We start from the raw sequence: 21,833 nt of genomic DNA, 5'->3' as shown, positions 1-21,833 counted from the left end.
ATTACTCCAACAGCACTTTCATAGTAAACAGGAGTGACAATAGCCCGCATATATGTAGACCAAGATTGTGTCAGCAATTTTCAGGTCTGTACCTTTGGTAAAGTTGGACAAGCTTGGAAAATTGGATATTCTAAGCTTGACAATTGATACCACAAACAACTCTTTGCTGAATATATCAAATGGCCAAAATTGACTATACACGAAGCGCAGTTTAGCATACAGTTCCTTCCTCCATGCTGTGAAGGAAGTGTATTTTAAAGTTTCAATTTTTATAAACCTTTTTAGGCCCGATGATCTAATAATTTATTGTACGATTGATTTTGGTGAATTACCTCGATCGATAAAAAGGGTTTAGATGGATTGGATATCTGGGATGGAGAAAAGTTTGCTAGTGCAAATGATGAACGCGGTGTTGTTTTAGATACCCTCTACTTCTCGATGCCCAGTCGGAAAGATGAGAAACCAGAATCAACTATATTTGGCGTCTCTTGTTACAGACAGATTTACGTCACCAACAGAGTAAGGGTTTCTGTTTATCACATATAGCGGGTGTTGTCCATTCTTAGTGATAATATAACTTATAGCCCCCAATATGGAAATTATACCATTATGGGGGGGGGCAATGTAGGTACCCATACAACTCATATTTGAAGTCATTTTGAATTTGAAAGTCAATTTTTTCCAAACATGAAAAAATTAGTAATATAACCGAAAGGTTAAAGTTTACATGGTTTCAGAATAATCAGCAATATTTATTGAAAAAACAAAAATTATAAATTAATCTTCTGGTTTATAATTGATGATACCCATTAAGCTGTTCCTTCCCTTTTTATTTATAAAAATAAGACAGGAATGATCCTAACTGTCTATCTATTGGAAAATTTTCATGCTGACAATGCAAAAACTCTTATAAAGTTTTTTTGAAAAAAGTTTTGTTCTCCGTCGCTCTTACGTTAAAGGGTAACTATTTCCATTTGTGTTTGTTCTTCAAAATCAAAGATCATTTTCTTGCAAAGTGTACATTTGCGTTCTTATTATGAGCTGTTTTCTCCGTTTGTTCTGTTTTTTTATAGACGGTTTGCACATTTTTTAAATGTTTCTGATACTGTCCTCTGATTCAAGTCTGGGTGGAGTTTCAATATGCTAAACTTTGAAATAATTAATTCAGCTGATAAGACATGCGATTTGAACAAGATATCACGAAAATAATCGAAATTACGACGCATAGAACACACACATTACTTTTATGCCCAAATTAATCAATCTGTCGATTTATACGCTTTATGTTTTTGCTGACATTGTTTGTAAATAAACTCCACTGAATGACACAAGAGAAATGAGACGAAACTAAAGATTTGAAAAATTGCAGCCTTGATTCCAAATTTATATGGTTTCTGACCACATGTAATGAGTGGATGGCGGCCACCATTTTTTTAAACTAATTTTAGATTTGCTTCAAAATTCATTTTGGAGTCAAGGTGTTTTCCTAGATAGCCACAACTCTCAGAAGATGTTATTAAATTTCCGTTAAAAAAATTGGTTCTAATTTGTTTCTGGTAGAAAAATAAAGTAGTTCTGTTTTATCAGCATACAAAGTGAGTTGATTTTCCTTCAGGTAATTATCCGTCTTCAAAAAAATTTTTTCAATTTTTTTTGCAATTGTTTCTCCTGGTTAGTATCGACAAAAAATACTAGTATCGTCTTCAAATTGAACAAACTCAAAGTAACCTTTTATGTTTTCTAAAAAATCGTTAACTTATAAAAGAAAAATTAGGGGTCCTAACACTGTGCCTAGCGGTACTCCATGATTAACGAAAATGTGTTCTGAGACATCGGTGCCTGTTTTGACGCATTGTGATCTTTTTTCGAAAAAAGATTTCAATAAAATAACTGCAGGCTCAGAGAAGTTTCACTGTCTCAGTGAAAAACAATACTCCATCTGTTGAAGATTCATTGTTTTGAAATCCAAATTGCTCTTTATTCAACACATTGTTTTTATTAAAATGATCCATCATTTGGAAAAACAGAAGCTTCTCAAAAAGCTGAGCAAAAGTTAGTGTGACCGAAATTGGTCGATAGTTGCACACTTGTGTTGTTGATCCTTTTTTTTGAATTGAAGTGACATATGCATATTTTAAAATAGACACTGCAAAGACACTGTTTTGAATACATTCATTAAAAAAGTTGCAGATGAGTGCCAATTGCGTATCTCGCCACTTTTAAAGCCTACGCATGGACAAATCCTGGACCCGGTGATATAATGTTTTCTAAACTGTCAATGGTTTTGTAAGTTTCTTTGAAAGACAATACTCTAAAATTGAAGTTTTCAGAACAGAACAGAGGTCCAACTTATGGATATTGAGAGGAACAAAATCACTAGAATGTTTGCCCTTTTCCGCAAAAAACTTAATAAATGCATTGCATTTTGATTTTTTGTCAACGGTCTTGGCTCCGTCTGTTTCAATTTCAGACACAATAATACCTTGTATGTGGTTTCCTAAATTTTTATTGATGAAATTCCATTTCCGCTACGATGTTTCACATTGCTTTAAAAAAAATCAACAGAATATTTGTGATATGCTTCTTGTTGCTTCACTAGGTTACGACATTTTTTAACTCGTCAAAAAAAAACGTAGTTTTGAGAAAATTTGTGTTGGTTATACAAATGATGTTTTTCAATAATTAATTTTTTCCTTGGATATCCATTGTTTATCATTTTCTTTATTTTGTTTTTTTGAAGAATCACAAATCTTTGTCGGTGCATGTTGATCAAGTATTCTTTGAAAAATTTCATTAAGTTTTGTAAACATTTCATCTTAATTTTCCTGTTTATACATAGGTCGTCAGTCAGCAAAAGCCAAATCCTTGTTGAAATTCTCCCCCGAGAAAAATTTCATGTTTTTTAAAAAAAATATCTATCTTCGTTCCTCCTCCTTTACCATTTCCTAATTACTCTGATAAAATGTGATGTTTTGGTCGATCTCAATGGGCGGCAAACAAACTTTCCATTCTGCAATTTGATTTTTTTGTCATAAAGCAGTGATCGATAAGCGATTGACTAGTTTTGCTGATGCGAGTTGGACTGTCCACATTTGTTGGGTTAAGTGCCAGACCAGATGTAAAGTTATCAAGTAATTCTTTCTCTTTTTTATTGAATTGGTCAATGTTATTATTTTACTATGTTATTTTATTATTCATAGTTGTCTCACCATACTGAAGATAACCAAAAGATGATATTGTTTAAAAAGTTCTTCACGTTGATTCTTTTCCTGAAAGGTTCTCACAATGGAGTCAATTGAAACATGCGATCAAAGATTTCAACAGCAAATAACTTACGGGTACTAAGAGTTATCTAAGTAAGAGATGCTGAACGAGATGAAAAATCTTTTCAGCTAAGTTTAGCTTGGTTCGGCTTGATAATTTCAATGAACTAATAGTATATCTTTTGTCTAAATTATGCTTGACCATAACTTCAGTTGATAAGTCTAAGTTAAATTTGAAGTCAATTTCATACAAAAAAATTTCTATTCAAAATTAACAGGATGCCACGTTGAATCAATTATTTTCTCTTTGTTAAAAATGCAGACAACAATGGTAATCAAAAATTTAGTTTAAGTGAAATATCTTTTTAGAATCAATCAAGTTTTGGGTTTTCTCGTCTACCTTCAATTTTTGTATCGCTTGGCTTCGGAATGATTTTTTCAAGATACTGTTTTTTCTAATTCAGCATCTCTCTTCGATAAGGATCTTTAATACATTCATAGGTTAAATTTAATTTTTTCTGTAATTATTAAATCTCATTATCTCCATTTTTGGCTGGTGATAAGGGCATGAACGTCTCCATACCCTCAAAAACTTTCTCTGTTATTTCTTATTTATTTTTATGACTTTTCATCGGCAACTAAAGTCTTTGAAATCTAAATTGTTTTTCTCAGATCGTTTTTTCTGAGATCATTTGAGCTTTTTTATGAAAAGACCTAACAAAACCAGGTGTTGAGAAATTGTTCCCCTAAACAAAAGCTGGCTGAAACTAAAATTGTTATCGTTTTTTTCTGTTTTTTTGTTCTTGAGTAAGAACTTGAGAAATCTGTGAATAATATTTTATATAAATTAATACACCTTCTTATTTCTGGTAAGAGATTTTGATTACTACTAGAGAATTTGTTTGCTTTTGTTCTTCTAGGATTGAACGCATTCAGTATACATCAAAAGTACACATCGAAAGTAGACTTAATTTGCGATTAATTTAATCATCTCGAAATCACAGAGAAGTTTCTTTACTTTCTCGGATTGTTTTAAAAGCAGTTTAAGCATAACTTAGGCGTGCCAAGATTATATCTTGCAAGAACTCAGCAACTTAGGTTCTCTTTCAAGATCTGACCCGATTCTATTGAAACTGATTCATTAAAAGCATAGTAAAATCTTGCAAATCAAAAAATAATTTTGCATGATAAATTATGCGATTGAGATTTCTTGACCGTTTTTTGGCATTTGTTGAATTTTTTTATATTATATATATTTATTATATTATATTATATTATATTATATTATATTATATATTTTTTTCTGAAATATTTTCTGACAAACTTGATTATTAATCCGGTAAAACCCCGGATTTTTGTATGAACCCGCAACTTTCAGGATCTTGCAAGATATATTTTTGGTTTTGATTACTCAAAGCAAAAAAAGGCTCAATCGAAGCAGTTATAATATATCACCTAAATTAACAATTGTTTCAAAACTACAACTGAAGATCTCAGTTTAATAATGAAGTTTCATTCTTGCAGTAGAGATGGCATATTTGAGTCAGTTTTGGGCAAATATGACCCTACAATTGACAAAAACTGGACTTCCATGGCCGAACTCTCGAAGCATATTTTTACCGAACTTTACCCAGAAAGCAAAATTATTGAAGCGAGCTCCGATCATGAAATTTCTTACAACCATTTATTCAAAACGGCTCGGAAAACAGCCAATCAATTCCGCGAAATGGGAGTGGAATCGGGTACTCTTTTACATTTGGTGTCTGAGAACGATTTTGATTGGCTAGTGGTGCTGATTGCGTCATATTTGAATGGTTACGTAATCGCCTCTTCGCATCCTGTGTCTCCTTGGCCTGAAGTTAGTGGGGGTATTGACTCACAGTGCGCGACTGTGCTGGTTTTGACTAGGAAATGTTATGACAGGTACTATAGCTAGCCCGTTTTTTTCCGTTTCTAATCGCCGAGAAAATATAGATTTCATTACTAAATTAATTCCTATTTCTTTGGAAATGGGCCTACATTTTATTACCTGCGACGTTTTGAAACAAAACATCAGATATGTCTTACAGTCAAAGCTGCGATGGTACCTTAGATTGTACAAAAACCAGGACTTTATTTCCCTTTTTGTCATTTTTGTTTGTTTTTGGAATTGAAACCTGGGTCGAAATATCAGCGCCGCTTCAGTCCCTTGTTTTAAAGAAATGCTCTGAATTTATGTCAAAATGCGCTGAATGCGCTAAAATTTGCTGAATTTTTCTGAAGGTGCTAAAACGTTAAAACTTTTTTCGTAATTTTCGTGAATTTTCAAAGCTTCGATAGCACCAAAATTCAAATGATCAAAAATTGGCCGCCGGTTCGTTAATGAATTGACAACAGTATTAAAAGTAAAGGCATTTAAACGTGGGGGGGGGGGGGGTAAACAATTCGAGATCTTTTAGGCTGAGAGATGAAATCGACAACCCTTTTCTTTCCCACATATTTGTAACAGACAACTCTGGCAACAGAGACAGTTACGAAATATCGCTCACTTGCATTCGAAGAGAACCCAAAAAAGTCCCAAAATACGATCCGGAAGAACTCAACGGGGTCTGTCAATTCCTATTTTCATCTGGAACCACTGGAAAAGCGAAACCAATCAAAGTCACCTGTGAAATGATGATCCATTCTTGCAGAAGGAACTCTTACCCTGGGTGCACAGAATATTCTAGAAGTATTTCGTTAGTCACGCAACCTTTGACCCATGTTGGGGGGTTGATATTTGGTGTGATGGTGGGTGTCTATAACGGGGCAACAATTGTGTTAGCTGACTATCCTGGGAGCTTAAAGGAACGGATGTCGTGATTTCAATCTTGATTGATCATTAATTAGAGTTATTTTTTGGTTTTCTTGAGAAAATTGGTGGAGTATGACAATTTTCAATATCGAATTTATTGTTCCGACCCCTCTTGAGGGGGAAGGAACTATATACTCAAACGGGTTTTTTTTGTTCAGTCAATTTTGGCCGATCGATATATTCATCGTAGAGAGTTGAGACTGGTATCATTAGAAAGCTTGTCCAGCGTAGAATATGGAATTCAAAAGATTTTTTTACTTTTCGTTTATTACAGGGAGTTATCGAGGTTTAAATTTTGAGAAAATAGTGTGAATTCCGGCGAGATTTTATTCACTTTTTCCGGAATTTTTGAATAAAACTTCGACAATTTTGCTAATATTTGTTATTTTTTTTGAAAGTGTTGTTGATTTTTAATTGTAAAAACAAAAAAAAATCACAAGAGTTTTGTAGGCTATTTTTATTTTTTTTGTCAAGAATTCTGGCTAAATATTTCAAAAAAAGACTTTTTCTTCAAAAACAGCACGAAATAAGTTTCTTTAGTCCATTTTGATTGAATTTGCAGGAATTACAGACCCAAACACCACTAACACAATTTTTGTAGACTCAAAAGAAGGGTTTTTTGCTTCAAATTCCGTTGAGAGTGCTCTGTAATTAAAATTTCGCCGTTTTTTCTAAGTTTAATCATTGATTAACAAACACGCAGCATCTATTTTTGATTTCTTAACTAACAAAAAGTCAATATCTATAACATTCGAATAATTAAGTGTTCTTAAAGAAGAAACAGCGTTAGCAGGGCTAGTTTTGGACTAATCTTGGACTAGTATAATCCAAAAATAATTCGGATTGTAAACAGTCGGTCTTTTTTATAAAACAATTCGATCTCTTTTACAATAATTAAATAACGGAACATTTCAAAAAAGCTCACCAATGATGGTTTCATTTGGGTTCCTAGTTAGCTCCACATCATTGTATCTAGTTGGTTACTTGAAAGCTTATGGTCGTTTTGACTTTTAAAAGTATTTGGTTTTCAAATAAATAGTTAATTATTGAACTTTTTCCCCTATTTTTCTCTTTCTTTGGTCAACTTGTAGCTTATTGTCCACAATGAAAGCATGTTTCTTCTTTCTATTGAAATCAAATTCAATCTTTATTGCAATTTTACGCCTTAAGTTATGGCTACTGGCTTTGATCCAACTAGAATTCAAATTTTCTTAATATTTAGGTATTTGCCCAGTTTTCACGTTTTCTAGTTTTGTCACATTATCACGTTATTGACAGTTCATATATCACATTATTGGCTTTCAAAAAAAACAAAATTGATATTATCAAAATGCTGGAAGATATAGATTATGAGTTTGACGGCTTCGACACTACTTTCTCGAAAAATTTAATTGATTTTTTTTAAATTGTCTTTTACTGCCGTTTTTACTTTGTCTTTTTAGTCGAATGAAATTTTACTGTACAATGACCCGGTTTCATTACTTTTTCATGGAGTAATAGATTAGATTATATTCTGATTTAGTAGATAGCTGATAGCTTTCTTGACTCTGAACACAATTGTTTTCCAAATTAAAAAAAAACACTTTTTAACTTCGCAATTTTGTTCGTTTTATTGTCGGGTTGTTCTCTAGTCCCGTTAATTACAGGCCAATTATGACATTATTGTTGTCAAAAAAAGTTTCGAAAGGGGATTAGAGTCACACAATCTAACGTTTTTAACGAATTCGTTTACTTTACTGGCTTCGACTCGAAAAAAAATCAAATTAATTTTTGATTTTTGTCTTGTTTGACGTTTTTTTTGTAGACGTAAGACATATTCTGGATAATTGCAATTCTCATGGACTTCTTTTGGACGAATATACGAACATAATTATTTTTTTTTCTGTAATTAATGGCTTTCATGTCTTCGGAAATTTTTTTTTTCGAAAAAAAATTATAGTGTTACTTATTTTTGCATTTTGTTTTCCATTTTTGTCTACTTGTTAATTAGCATCATTAATGAGAGTTCACATAAAACATTATCAGTGGTTGAACACATTTTGATGGCCATAGTATGGCTTTACGAATTCGAAAGCGTTTTCTGCCAAGTTTTATTTGATTTTTTGTTTGTTGTCTATATGTTCTTTTTGTAACCGCGTAAAAAATTGTATATCAGCAGCTCTTAATTCCTTCTATGGAAGCATTGGTGATCGAACTGTGGAGTATTTTATTTGATTTCTATTGGTTTTCATTATTTCGATCGAAATTATTTGTTTTAAAAAAAAATAAGCGAATTTTTCAACTTTACTGTTTTTGTTCTTTATTGTCTAATTGTTACCAAGCCTTTTTATTGACTACTCCCTTGTATTTTCTGGTGAATTACAAGTTATTTTGTTTAATATCAGTTTTATCTGACGGCATTTTGACTTTCTTATTAAGTTTTGTTTTTTAAAACGGACATGAACTTTTTGATGTAATTAGTTATTGTTGTTGCTGTTGTTTGATTTTGCTGTTTGTCCTGACTAGCTTTCTTAATATTTGCACATCTCATCAATCTAGTGCGCCATTTTTACTCCACCACAGTTATTTGCTTTGGAGACTTTTCGTTCATACACCATTTTTTTTAAAATACTTGAATTTTTGGGTTTTTCTATGTTCCTCATTTGGTAGACAATCAAGCCAAAATTGTGGATGAGCGGGGTCGGAACCTTATATGCAATTGCACATCACCGAGTCGCTTTGTTCTGTTTCAACCCCCACGCCTTTTTAAATTGGCTGTTAACTAGTTTGGGACTCTATGTGTAAAAACAACGCGCGCAGGGCTGGCGTAAAAATTACGTAACCGTTAAACTAATACTTAAATTGAGATATATTCGTGTCTTTCTGGTTATACCCCCACCCCACGAGATTATCGCCCCAAAATTAAACACGGTTGGGTGGGGGGGCTATACTTTATCTGATCACTGAGCTGGGTGGATTCTTTTTGGTTACCGTGCAACATAAGAATTCGACGAATGTCGTGCCAAGATCTAAAGCAAAGTTTTTTCAACTATGATGTCCAGCGAAAATTGATAAGTCTTGACAGCCCTACCAGCTAGTGTCACCTTGATAAAACGTGGAAGAGTTAGCGAGATTATGTCACGCAAAACTTACAAAAAAAACTTAATTATTGACTAAATTTGTGTACTACTAGTTTCTGCAGCACATGGAAAGATCTTCTTAAACTTTTCTTATCAAGATACTTTGTACAAGTTTGGCATCGTTGCGTTTTTAAACAAAACAAACATACCTGCGATTTATTACCTGCGACGTTTTGAAACAAAACAAACATCAGATATGTCTTACAGTCAAAGCTGCGATGGTACCTTAGATTGTACAAAAATCAGGACTTTATTTCCCTTTTTGTCATTTTTGTTTATTTTTGTAGTTTGAACTGGGTCGAAATGTCAGCGCCGTTTCAGCCCTTTTTTTTAAAGAAGTGCTCTGAATTTATGTAAAAATGCGCTGAATGCGCTAAAATTTGCTGAAATTTCCTGAAAGTGCTAAAACGTTAAAACTTTTTTTCGTAATTTTCGTGAATTTTCAAAGCTTCGATAGCACCAAAATTCACATCATACCATTTTTGTTATTTTTTTGTTTTTGAATTGAAATCGTAACCTGATTCTGAACAGTTTCTGGATCTAATCCAGAAATACAAATTGACGCATGTGAGTGTGGTCCCTGCGGTCATCAATAGTTGGGCAAAATACCCAGACTTGGAACAGTATAATCTGACATCGCTCAAGTATGTCCTCACTGGCGCGTCGGATCCAAACTTTGAACTCATTCACAAGTTTGCGCAGCGGTCAGGTAATCTATCTCAATTTTAACTGCTCATGAAATTTATCCCCTTGTTGGTTAAAAAGATCAAAACTGTAGGTATCATTTTTGCTCATTATTAATATCAAGTTATTCCTGGGCCGAGGATTTTGCCCAAAAATAACAGGGAATAGATTAGATAGAGTGAAATACCATGCACTTTTATTTCTCCGTTTAATAAGCAGGGTGGAAAGAGTTTATTTTTTGAGCGCAATTTTGAAAAATAAGACCGGAAGAGTTTTAAAAAACTAAATGGAATTGAAGGCAAAAAAAATTTTTTAAGCTCTTGAAAATTGAAAATTTTTGCCCTTGACAATTTTTACAGTCTTGAAAATAACTGTTCTACAAATTTTTACACTCCTCGGTCCCATTATTTAAAAGTACCCTCATAAAATTACGCTCTTTTTACTTGCACGGGTAATCGTATATGATATTTATGCACTAAATCGATGTGTTTGCGATAGCGGGGTCTAACGTCCTCTCTAAACTTTATCTTTCTGAAAAAGTGGGCGTAATTTGTCAGAATGTGGTGAAATGGAGTAAAAGTGACTTTATCTAGCAAATTTTAATCTTGGTCAAGCCATGGTGGTCTAGAGGTGAGTAAATCTTGAAAAATCCTGATAAGATCTTAGCAATATTCTTGGTGAACAACAAGATATGTAAAAACATGCAAGATGATAGGTTCTTTCAATTCAAAAAGGAATGATAGGGCATGCCAAGACAATCAAGATCTTTCAAGACTTGTCAATGTGTTTCAAGTTTGGTTTCATTGGATTTTTATTGGTATTTACCATATTTTACCAAAATTAACAAAAATTTTCATATCAGCGCTGTTAAAGTTCTCTTATATTTTTTTTATTTGAAAAGATTTGACGGTGAGATATAACCTCAGCTTGACCGGTGGCTTACAAGGTAAATGCAGCTCCTAACAAATTTTACTGTGACTAAAGAAAAGTAAACGTTTTTTACTGACAGTATAACACTAAAAATTACTCGCATAAATGTAGACTTGCAGACAATTTTAATCTAGGATACTGAAAAAGATCTTTGTTTAATGCTGCAGGTTTTCGATGCTGCTGAATACATTTGGTATAGAATAGGCACGAGGTTAAGAAAAATTCAGCAGAGTTTGTAAAAAAGTGAAAGACTGCAAAGCACAATATCACGTTCTTAATGGTGACATAAAATGTCGGTTTTGAAACAAAAACAGATGGAAGGAAGTAATACTCCAACATAAAAATCTTTTGATTTAAAAAGGGCCCAAGAGATCTTGATCTTTGAGCAAGCACTGAAATTGACAAAATGCTCTACTTATTTTAACAGCATATTTATTCTGCTTGCTAAATTCTAATGAAAGGCATTTATTAAACCCACCCAAATTTCAATTGAATTTAAATTTTTAGGCGTTTTTTGTTTCATATTACACAATTATTATTTCAATCAATTGACGTACGTGGTGTTCTGAGAAAATAATTTTGAGATATTTAATCTCTCTAATTCAATTAAAATGAAATAAAGAATACGAATTGGCGGAAAATGTTGAATAAATATTTCTGTCAAAAATAAATAGATCAGTCTTTATATAAACAAATTATCGCATTAAAGAGAATTAGATACCCTTTTACTTTTTTTCAAGGTATCTTCTAAAGTTCTACGATAAGATACCTGTAAGCTGGGAGATAATAAAAGCTTTAGATAATTAAAAATCTGCTAAGTTTTTGTTTTTTTCTTGTAATTGAAAATAAGTTGTGAGTCACTCCAAGTGAAGAGATATAAAGCAGTTTCTTTTCTCGGCTTCGTCAATTTAACGTTATATAGTAACTAAAGACACCGTAATAAATTATTAATTGAGGAAACAACATCGAACAGAGTTATATTTTAAGTTCATTATAGCTAAAATTTCATTAGCTGATTTGATATTCTCACTGATTTGAATTAGAATAATAGAAAAACAGTAAAGAGTTCTTCAGAAGTACTGTTTCAATTCAACAAAGCAATGGCAATAACATTTAATGAAAGACAAACATTGTATTGGCCTCCATCTTTATAATCAATTGGTGTTTTTTTAGTACTGCTTTTCCCAAAAATGTTCTTAATTTTTTTATTGCTTTTTTAAGAACCGTTTTCGATTTTCTTCTTTTGTTAATTTCCCTTCATCTAACCAGGGATTTAAAAGTATCCGGAAAAACGATCAGGTTTTCTATCTGTTCTACTGGGTTACAATTAAAAACTTTTTTAAAAAAATGAAAATTGCTGCATTATTTTTTAAAAAAATGTAAGCTCTGTTGTCCCTAAATCTAGGTGCTGCTAGCTACATCAGTCAACTAGGACCGTAAGGACTTTTTGATGAACTAGCAAAAGGGTTGTGTTTCTTTTGTAGCTTAGTTAATTGCTTCATATCCTCCTAAGTTATAGGTTCATAACTTGAAAAAAAATATATATTATTATTGGAAAACATCAAATCTGAGCTAGATTTTGCCCTGGCACCATCAAATCTGAGCAAGATCAAATCTGAGCAAGATTTTGCCCAGGCACACGTAGTTTTTCCGCTTTATTTATTATAAAATCTTCTGTGGTAAATTTCATTACAAGATTCGTTTTAATGGCATAGATCCTCTTTTCTTCTTGTAGGTAACCCTTCTCTGATTGTAAAGAACACCTACGGAGCGACTGAGTCAAACAGCTGCACCTTCGCCAACATCGATTCGATTCCTACAAACCCAATATCAATCGGGTTAGCCCTTCCCGGCATCACTTTTAAAATCGCAGACTTAAACGACCCTCCAAATTTCATAACCGAGGCTGGAAAACAGGGCGAGTTGTACATAAAACAACACTACGGGTTTCCACTTTACTTCAATGACCCTCAGAGAACTAAAGAGTCTTTAACGGAAGACGGGTTCTACAAAACGGGGGACTTGGCAACTTTGGACGAGGAATTTCAAGTCGGAAACCTGTTTCCTTTTGCCCTAAATAATGAGAATATCTATTGATGGATGATGGTAGGCTCGTAATGCTATGATGACAATTATAATGGTTTCCCCAATTAAGAAGGCTATTGATGTAAAAGCCTTGCCAGAAATGATAGTATTTGATAGTTTTTGAACGTTAAAGGGTTTTTTCCCAGCGGTTTTTTATCAGATGTCAGTTTTGGTAGTTAATCGGATAGATTTTTTATAGTTTTTTGATAAAATTCAACTCAGTTTAGAGTGCAATTCTTTATTTAGTTCACTCATGCTTTTTATAAGGCAATATAAAGGTTTACAAAAGCGTCAGGCCGTAGTTGTAGTTTTCACTGTTATTCAGTTCTGAATCAGTGTCAATGTTCAGTACTGATTCAGAGTCTGTTCATGTCACAATTGGATTTGATATTTTCTGATTCACACTCTGATCAGACTCTGATTCAGGCTCTGATATTATCTGGTGCAAAAACCTAAAAAAATCAGAATCTGACTAGAGACTGAATCGGATCTGAAATATTCTCAATCAGACATCGAAAAAAACTGATTTTTGTAACTGATTTTCATCTAGCCTGTCATCTACTGAACATACTCATATCGAAAAAAAAATTGATTTTCGACATTTTTTTCTGATTTTTCCTTTTGATATATACCACATGGTTTTGAAAAGGAAGCTTTTTCACAGGGAAAAAAGGAAACAAATACAGGTCTTCATAAGCGGTCGGCTAAAAGACGCTATAAAGTTCCGTGGCTTTACTCTCTCTGCTTCCTCATTGGAGGACGCAGTTATGCAAAGTGACCTTGTAGCCGACTGTGCTGTTGTTGGAAAATCAGATCCGAATTGTTATCAAATCCCAGTTGCGTTTGTTGTTCTGGTTAATGAAGCAAAACTGATGGAGGAGAAACTGGTCATAGAAAGTATTTTGGGTCACGTTGCGTCTCATGTTTCTGAATATAAACAAATCCGGGAATTGTATATTATTGAAAAGATTCCTAGAAATACAAATGGAAAAGTTCAAAAGTTTATTTTGAACAAACTGTTGTGAATTTATTCAAAAAAAAAAAACGAAATGAAAACGTTATAACTGGTTTGCAGAACACTAAATTAACCATTAGTAATAAGTCACTGACCGTTATTTGGAGAATCCAGTTTCTTTGTAAAAGTTTATAAATGTAATCTGATAATTTTTATACACAATTTCAATTTAAACGTGAAAATCCTCGCTGTCATTAGAGAACTAATTTGAATGTAAGACTAAATTTATCGGTCTGATCGGCCCTTCAAGGAGACATTAGTTCAGTAGAGCTTTAGCTAATCAAATTCACGGGATAGCATTAAGTAATTTCTTATTCAACTTTTCATGAAAAATTTTCGCGAGCAGTCGGAAAAATGTTTAAAACCTGAAAACGTTTCAAAAAATTTATTCAGTTCACGAAAACGAAGGTTGTACCAAAGTTTATTTCTACGCAGACATCAGCCTTCTGTTGTTATTGACTTATTTCGTGATAAAATTGATCCAAAAATTTCATGACAATAATAACATGAAAATAAAAAAACATAGCAGGACATGTCCTGACGTACAATTCAAAGACTTTTCATTGACTAAACAAAAAACTAGACCTAGAACGGACCATAGGTGAATTGGGAAAACAATTTCTAAGAAAATAAGATCAAAATTTAAAAAAAGAACAGAAAATCAAAAAACGTGATCAATAGGCACGATTAAAACAATTTTGCATCGTCGTATTAGAAAAACTGGACTTACAATTTGACTAGGAGGCATGGGCTGGAGAAACCATTTCGTAAATCCGATCAAAAAACAAAAATATCGGATGTGAACAAAAAACCACTAGCGAGAAAGCGAGTTTTTGTTCAAACACCGTTTTCTCAATCTACTTTAAAATTAGAGCAAAAAAATTCACGCCGTAAAACCACTCGCTATTTCGCTGCATTTTGGCGTAACCAAAATCATTATCCAATTTGTCTTCAAAAATCATGAAAATGTGTGAACAGATCTTAAGTAAAAGACCGCTCTAGTACAATTCAGATACTTTGAATTGTAAAAAAGATAACAACAGTGTTCAGCAGTCCAGTATCCGTAAGTGCAATGGTTTCAAACATGCGAGTTTAACAAAACGTATTATTTGAACAATTCAGAAACCGGAACAATTTAAATTTCTGCAATATCAAGGGTATCATTCCGTTTTTTAAAAAACAAATTTAAAAATTTTAAAATGAATACTTAAAACAATTTGGTGACACAAATATATAAACTGAATGTTAAGAACCTATGTTTAATCTCCATTTCCATGAGATACGAGAACCAGAAAGCTTTATAAACATATATATATATATATATATATATATATATATATATATATATATATATGTATATATATATATATATATATATATATATATATATATATATATATATCAGTATCTTGAAATTAGTAAAAAGAACAGAAATTCACATGATAATGATTACTTTTTTGGCATTTGACCACAAAAGATTGCAATGCTGTTTTCAGAAGCAGGTTTGCTTCCACAGTAGGAAAAGGAGCAAAAACAAAGATAACAACACAATTTTTGCAAAGTTTTATTAAAAAAACAACAAATAGAAAAACTGGACATTGCAATAAGTTCCGTTGATAAAAATATGAGAAAGGTGGTAAATTTAAATGCATATTCAGTTTAAATTATGTTGCCCATGGCTTAAAATAGAAGATTGATTTAGGACAAACTATTAACGGCACTAAGCATTAAAACTATTTATTTTAAAAAAAAGTGACCGGCTAAGAACCAAACAAATCAATTTGTATACATAATTAAAGGAAGAATATTTTTGATTGTTTGATCCAATTAGTGTATGTTGTTTTTAAGTTCCTCATTGATTAAAAAAAATAGATTCAGATTTTTGAAAAAAAGATTATTTTTTGTTAATCAAATCTGCAAGTTTCTTTTGTGCATTTTTAAATTTATTTAAATTCTTTTTCGAAAAAATTTGCCCGAGTTAGTATGCGAACAACTAGTTGATAGTTTTCTTTAAAGGATACTTAAGCCGATTTTTTCCCAAAAAATACTTATCAAGTTAAGTTCCATTAAGTGGCATGAATTGCCTATAGTCATTGCATAATTATTAGGTTGTTGATTTGACCTCGCTTCTTGAGTTATGTCTTGGCAGCTAAAAGACGAATGTTGGCACTGATTTATTAACTTATAAACCCAGTAGCTGTTAAAAAATATCTGAGTTTGTTTTAAATTTTCTTCAACTTAAATGTCATAAATGCATCCCTAGGTAACTCAAAACTCAAAACTTTTTTGATTTTTTTCATACAATGTTTTTTTTGTTTCGAGTAGCAGCAATAAAATGAGCAAACTAGAAATAATTTATTGAAATCTTCTTTTGTCCGATTGTTGGCATAGTTTTCATTAAGATGTGACCTATGCTCCAAGATGAAACTTCATGTGCAGAATCTTGATATTTTCCCATTAGGTATTGATATCTATAATTGGCTTTAGTAGTATAATGCAGAACGTTCTCCTAATATCTAGTCAACCCTTGCTTAGCGGAATCCTTGTTACCTAGTGATGTCCCAAAAAGAAGTTCTTTTCCTTAACTACAATACAACTCGATGGACTGCAATAACACAAAACAAAACATGGCGGTGGTTTCGTTGCAGTACGTAACATAGCCTATGAGAGGAGTACTCTAAATTCTGAGCACATTTACTTTTTTGTTAACGCCGAACAAAAATGTGTCTCAATGCTGATTTAATGCTTAAACAACCCTCAGAAAATTAGTCCAGAGAGATGGTCCCCGAAACGATGATCTCTCAGGTGATTGAACTAAATCAATACGCTAGAACGGTAAAATGCTGCTAGATTATTATCACAGGCATTATTATCTTCTGTGAAACAATCTGAGAAACTATAAAACACTAAATTTCAATTAAGAGTACGAAGATCAAGTATTTGAAATATTGGGCTGACATAATTTCACAAAACATTGAAAATAGAGGAAAAAAATCTATTTGATCTGTTCCTTATTATTAATCCCAAATTTCAAATCCACAATTCAGAACAAAAACAAGTTTAATATATCATTTGGCTAGGATAAAGCTTTCAAAGTAGCTCTACCAAAAACTCGTGAAAACAAACTTGGATGTATACGATAACTTTATGCTTTCAAAAGCTGGGTTCAAGCTCACTAAACGCAACTAATGCTCGAAATCCTTTCAATCCTACTGCTATCGTAACATAGAAAAACTTGCAGAGCATAGGTACAGACGGCTTGAATTTAGTTTTCCTAGAAAAACAACTGAGCACAGGAAAAGCTCCTTTCTTCGGTTAAAAACGAAGTATGAGACTTATTGAAAACTACTTTATATCCTCATTAAAAAGAAAAGTTATGAAAGGCAAAAGTCTGGCAAATCTTTGAAGCTGAAAAAAATCAATTACAACAAAACTTAGTCGAAGATCAAGCAAATTTTGCAGAAAAATTTTTTGAGGTCTTAAATACCCAGACATGAATAAATATAAGCGATGAACGTTTGAATGCGGTAACATTCCCGAGACGATGAAATACAAGAATGAAAGATCAAACAAAAAAGCAGCAAAAAAATTGTTCACCAGCTTTTTTTGCGAGCGTTATCCTAGAAAGTAATCAAACTGATAGTAATTGACAAGTTGTTAAACGTTTAAAAAGGACGTTTTTAAAAGGACGTTTTTAAAGGACGTTGTTAAACTAAATTTTTGTTTTAGGTTGAAACTAATGAAGCATTGGGCCCAGACAATATAGGTAACTTTGTGCTCAAAAACCCGCCGGCCTTAAAATACTGTTTTCGATGGTTGTCGAGTGTGCGCTTTCAAAGGTTAATTTTCAGGTATTGGAAAATAAGTGAAGCTATCACTATCTTAAAAGTTGAAGATAGAGCAGACTTAGAACAACGCAGACCGATACGCCTTCAATGCATTACATCAAAAAGTTCCCAAAAAATATTATTTTCTTGACCTCTTTGACATAGTAAAATTAACGATGCACAAAGCACCGCTTGGTTTTCGGAGACCGATTTGCAATAATTGCTTTGGTAACGAAGAGGAATTGATATTACCGTATCTGGATATCACAAAAAAGTCTTCAATAGCATTCCCAATTGAGCTGCTACTACAAAAAATTGAAGTGCAAGGTTTCAGCAGAAAATTCGTAGACATCGTTGCCAGCTGCAGTAGTAAACGAAGACAAAAATAAAATTTAACAATGGTAGGTCAAAACTGTGCAGGTAACAAATCGAGTCTCTAGTGCTTAAATTTCCGCTCGTCATCTTAACAATCCACCTGTACAATTAAATATATGTGAAATTCTGTTTGATGCCAACAATTTTATGCTCCTTTCACCGAACACTGCAAGCATGCAAACATATATAAGACAAATATTAAATTGCTGTTTGAAAATGAATTCTAATGAAAAAAAACCAAAGAAAGATTTCGTACCAATAAGAGGTCAAGATAATCCCAAGCTAAACACAAACATCAAAATATTAGAGTACCAAAGTGACTAAAATGTCCATGGCATAACAATGGCGGCCAAATGGGACTGGGAATTTAATATGAAAAAAGTGCTAAAAGGCACCAAAACCGTTCTATTTTTTGAAAAATTTAGAATTAAGTCTACAAAACTAAATGCAAAGCTAATATCTAATGTTGACGCATTTTAAGTGGTTCCAATAGTTACATATGCTTCAGGAGCCTGGGTTGCTAACGAAGCAAAAACAAAAGAGATTGAGGTACTTTAAAAGAATTTCTACAGGTTTGGATCCGTAAAATTTGTGAAATGGACAACGTGAAACGGCTTGACAAATTCAAGCCGCTTTCTCCATCCCTAAATATAGACATGAAAGATCTACTTCTTTTGATTTCTTCTCTCTAAAGAAAACATGATGGCAACATTCCGATCAATTAAATCACTTTTATGTTGACCAACCAATAATCAGACAGTTCCAGCAAATAAGCATAAACCAAACAAGAAAAAAACAGATAAAAATTTCCTTAGACGTTTCATCCAACTGTTGCTTTTTATCTATAAAGTCAAAATTACGGCTCTATATAGCATCAATAGGCAGCGCTTAATTTAATTATACTAGAAATATCTAACTTAGCATTTTTAGAAGTAAACTTTTGTACTTGGACCTTTTTGTGCAACTACAATTCAGCACAGAAGTTTCTAACAATGAGCGGATACTAACCTTAGTTCCTCAAAACAGAAACCAAAAATATTGCTTTCTGCCAACACTAAAATCAACTATATTTTACTAAATCAACACCAAATAGAATTATTAATTCAAATGCAAAAATTTGACTCTGAAAATCAAACGATATTCTGAGACATGTTAAATCGAAATTTTGTTAACACCAGCGATTGAAAGTTTACAAAAGATTGGTATGAATAGGAGATCTGGACTAAATGCCAGTATCCAACAGAGTGGTATTCCAGTTTTTTATTCAAACGTTGAATTGAATAGCTACAGAAAATTTAGAGAAGAACTCTTGAAAGGAGCAACAAAGTCTCGAAGCTATTAAAAGTCTTAACAAAAGTGAGCCGAAACCGGTGTTTTTTGTTCAAATCACGGGGTTTAAAACCGTATGAAAATTGAATGGATATATATCAAAAAATAGAACCCTAACTATATTTGCGCGACATGTACCGGCATCGGGAGAAGACAATGAAGTTATCGTTCGAATGCAAAAAAAAAGATTTTTTAAACTCAAATTTTAATCTTCGTCTTGTTATTTTAACATTTTACCAACCAAAACAACAGAAAAAAACAACAACAGATAGTAATGAGAGATAAATTTATTTTCATAAAGTGAGAACAAATTGTCCAAAAGTTTCAAGTTCTCTGAAACAAAGACTTTAATTTATTTGATGTAAAAAAGGTAGATAAAATTTCTATATATAATTTCATAACATTTTTTAAAAATTCTTTGTTACTTTAATTCGTTTCGCAGAATTTGATAGATATAGTCAATGACAAGTGTACATACTTTATAAATATTTTTACTCAGGTTTGATTCAGTTTTAACTAAACCTGACAAAAAACGCAATGTCTGAAAGTGTTCGTTTGTTAACTCAAAATATTTATTTATTTACTTTTTTTCCTGTGGCTATATAATTAGCTAAAAAGTACCCGTGTAGTCTTCAAAAAATATTATCTTGACACTGGATGGTTGACCATTCGCATGAAGTAAATGCCTATTGTTGCCCAATTACTTTTCAAAATGAGGTTTGGAGATGAAATTTTGCATACAATCTGCGATTTTGCCAATGTAAAAATGACACGTGTCCGAAGATCGAACGGTCAAAAGCCCTAATTACGGAAGCATTTTTGCAGTTCCTGATATATGTAATAGAGTGCATTTTAAAACTACACGTTTGCCTCACTTACCGCCCCCAAGTTGACCAATTACCCCTATACGGAGAGGGCGTTTGTTTAATTGACATTTTTTACAAAGGGAATTTGTTACTGTGCAGAGAAAAGAAATTGTCAAGTAAAAAATAAATTAATTTAAAAAACGAACCCTTTCGAACTTTGCGTTCATCGTCAGGTTTAGTTGAAACCCTATTTCTTAATCAAAATATTTACAAATTTAATAATTTTTTTTAGCTTTATTTGTCGAAAAGTATGAAAATAGTTTAAATATCATCTAATTTTTGAAATAAGTTTCAGTTAAAGACATATTTACGAAATTTGAGTTACTTTTTTATATCAAAATACTTTAATCTGAATCCCGGAATTTTCAAAGTTCCCGGGTTTTTTTGTTTTTTATTCGGGAAAAAAAATTAAAATTTCATACCTATATGTTGTTATCCTTTACAAGTTGTGGTTGATAAAATTTTGAATTAACATTAACCAGAACAGCTTTTTCAATATTGAAAGTAAAAATTTTCTTATCTGATTTAATACTTCAATGTCAATTCCCGCTCCCAGTACTTGTGTATTTGGTTGTGGCTTCAACTACTTGATGTAGAACGCTTCTTTTACCAATAATTCTGTTTACATTTTCAATTTTTTCTAATAGTCTAATAGGTTTCCACCTTAAGATTTGAAAAAATATTTAAAATGAACTTTATAATTGTTGATATGAGTCTTTCATTTTATAAGTTTTGAATAGGAGATTTGGGTTCTGATTCAAAGAGGTTTTATCTCAAAGAGAAAACTTTCATCGTTGCTGGGAAACTCTAGTGGTAACATGTCGCCTTGTTTCGCCAACATAGATTGAACTGCATCTATTACAAGTAAATCTATATATCATATGTGATTTAAGATTTTTTATAAAGGTTTGTTTTAAGTGTAGTTAAGCAAGTTGTGAATTTTCGCGTTGTGAAAATGATTTGAAGAGCAATCATTTTTTCAGTCCACTCGCAACACTTGAGTGATGTTTCCTCTGTATTGAACAAGAAACATCGGTTTAAACTCGTTTTTGTTGAGATTTTTAATTGTTTTGAGATGTCCGGTTTTGCTGTATCTTTTTTGGCTATTTTATCCAAAATCTCATTCATAATTCTGGAAGAGCACACAGTTGGATACTGATTGTAAGTTCAAATCTGATTTTTCCGAAGATCCTAATCAAAGGTAAAAGATACCAAATTGTAAAATTAAAATTATTTCCGATATTTGAAATGAACGTTTTCGAAATCTACGTTCATCGTCAAGTTTAAAGATTCACAAATTGTCAAAGGATAAAATGAAATTGTATTTGAATTTGCCTGAGGCCAACTTTAAAAAAGTTCTGGGAACTATTATAAAAAAATTGAATCAAAAATTTTTTACTATTTTCAATATTTAGCCTATTTACTACTCATATTTACATCCGTTATCAATTTCAGTAAAAAACATTCCTAATCCGGATTTTTCGATTTTAGCCATGTTTTTGTATTT

General features: G+C 32.2%; 2 protein-coding genes across 2 annotated transcripts in view; both read left to right on the top strand.

Moving 5' to 3' along the window:
* The first annotated feature begins 425 nt into the window (after positions 1-425).
* Positions 426-21,833, top strand: part of LOC142335072 (late secretory pathway protein AVL9 homolog) — a 72,670-nt gene continuing 51,262 nt past the window's right edge. The window contains exon 1 of the mRNA XM_075383410.1: positions 426-519. Within this exon, the coding sequence (XP_075239525.1) occupies positions 439-519 (81 nt within the window). The 5' untranslated portion in view covers positions 426-438. The remainder of the gene's footprint in view (positions 520-21,833) is intronic.
* On the top strand, positions 4,687-14,118 carry LOC142335071 (uncharacterized). Its single transcript, XM_075383409.1, has 5 exons — positions 4,687-5,186; positions 5,702-6,089; positions 9,747-9,924; positions 12,565-12,878; positions 13,601-14,118. Exons 1-5 carry the CDS (start codon positions 4,768-4,770, stop codon positions 13,937-13,939), a joined length of 1,638 nt encoding a protein of 545 aa, XP_075239524.1. The 5' UTR covers positions 4,687-4,767; the 3' UTR covers positions 13,940-14,118.

Source organism: Convolutriloba macropyga, chromosome 2, assembly GCF_964194025.1.
Source record: "Convolutriloba macropyga chromosome 2, txConMacr16.3, whole genome shotgun sequence".
NCBI classification, from domain to species: Eukaryota; Metazoa; Xenacoelomorpha; order Acoela; family Convolutidae; genus Convolutriloba; species Convolutriloba macropyga.
The sequence above is the reverse complement of the archived record's forward strand: the minus strand, read 5'-3'. Positions and strand labels throughout refer to the sequence as shown.

Excerpts from the sequence above, each read along its gene's own strand:
- LOC142335071 (XM_075383409.1), top strand. The coding sequence starts at position 4,768 with ATGAAGTTTCATTCTTGCAGTAGAGATGGCATATTTGAGTCAGTTTTG. Across the intron at positions 9,925-12,564 it reads CAAGTTTGCGCAGCGGTCAG|GTAACCCTTCTCTGATTGTA; the intron begins GTAATCTATCTC and ends TTCTTCTTGTAG. Across the intron at positions 12,879-13,600 it reads CTTTGGACGAGGAATTTCAA|GTCTTCATAAGCGGTCGGCT; the intron begins GTCGGAAACCTG and ends AAACAAATACAG.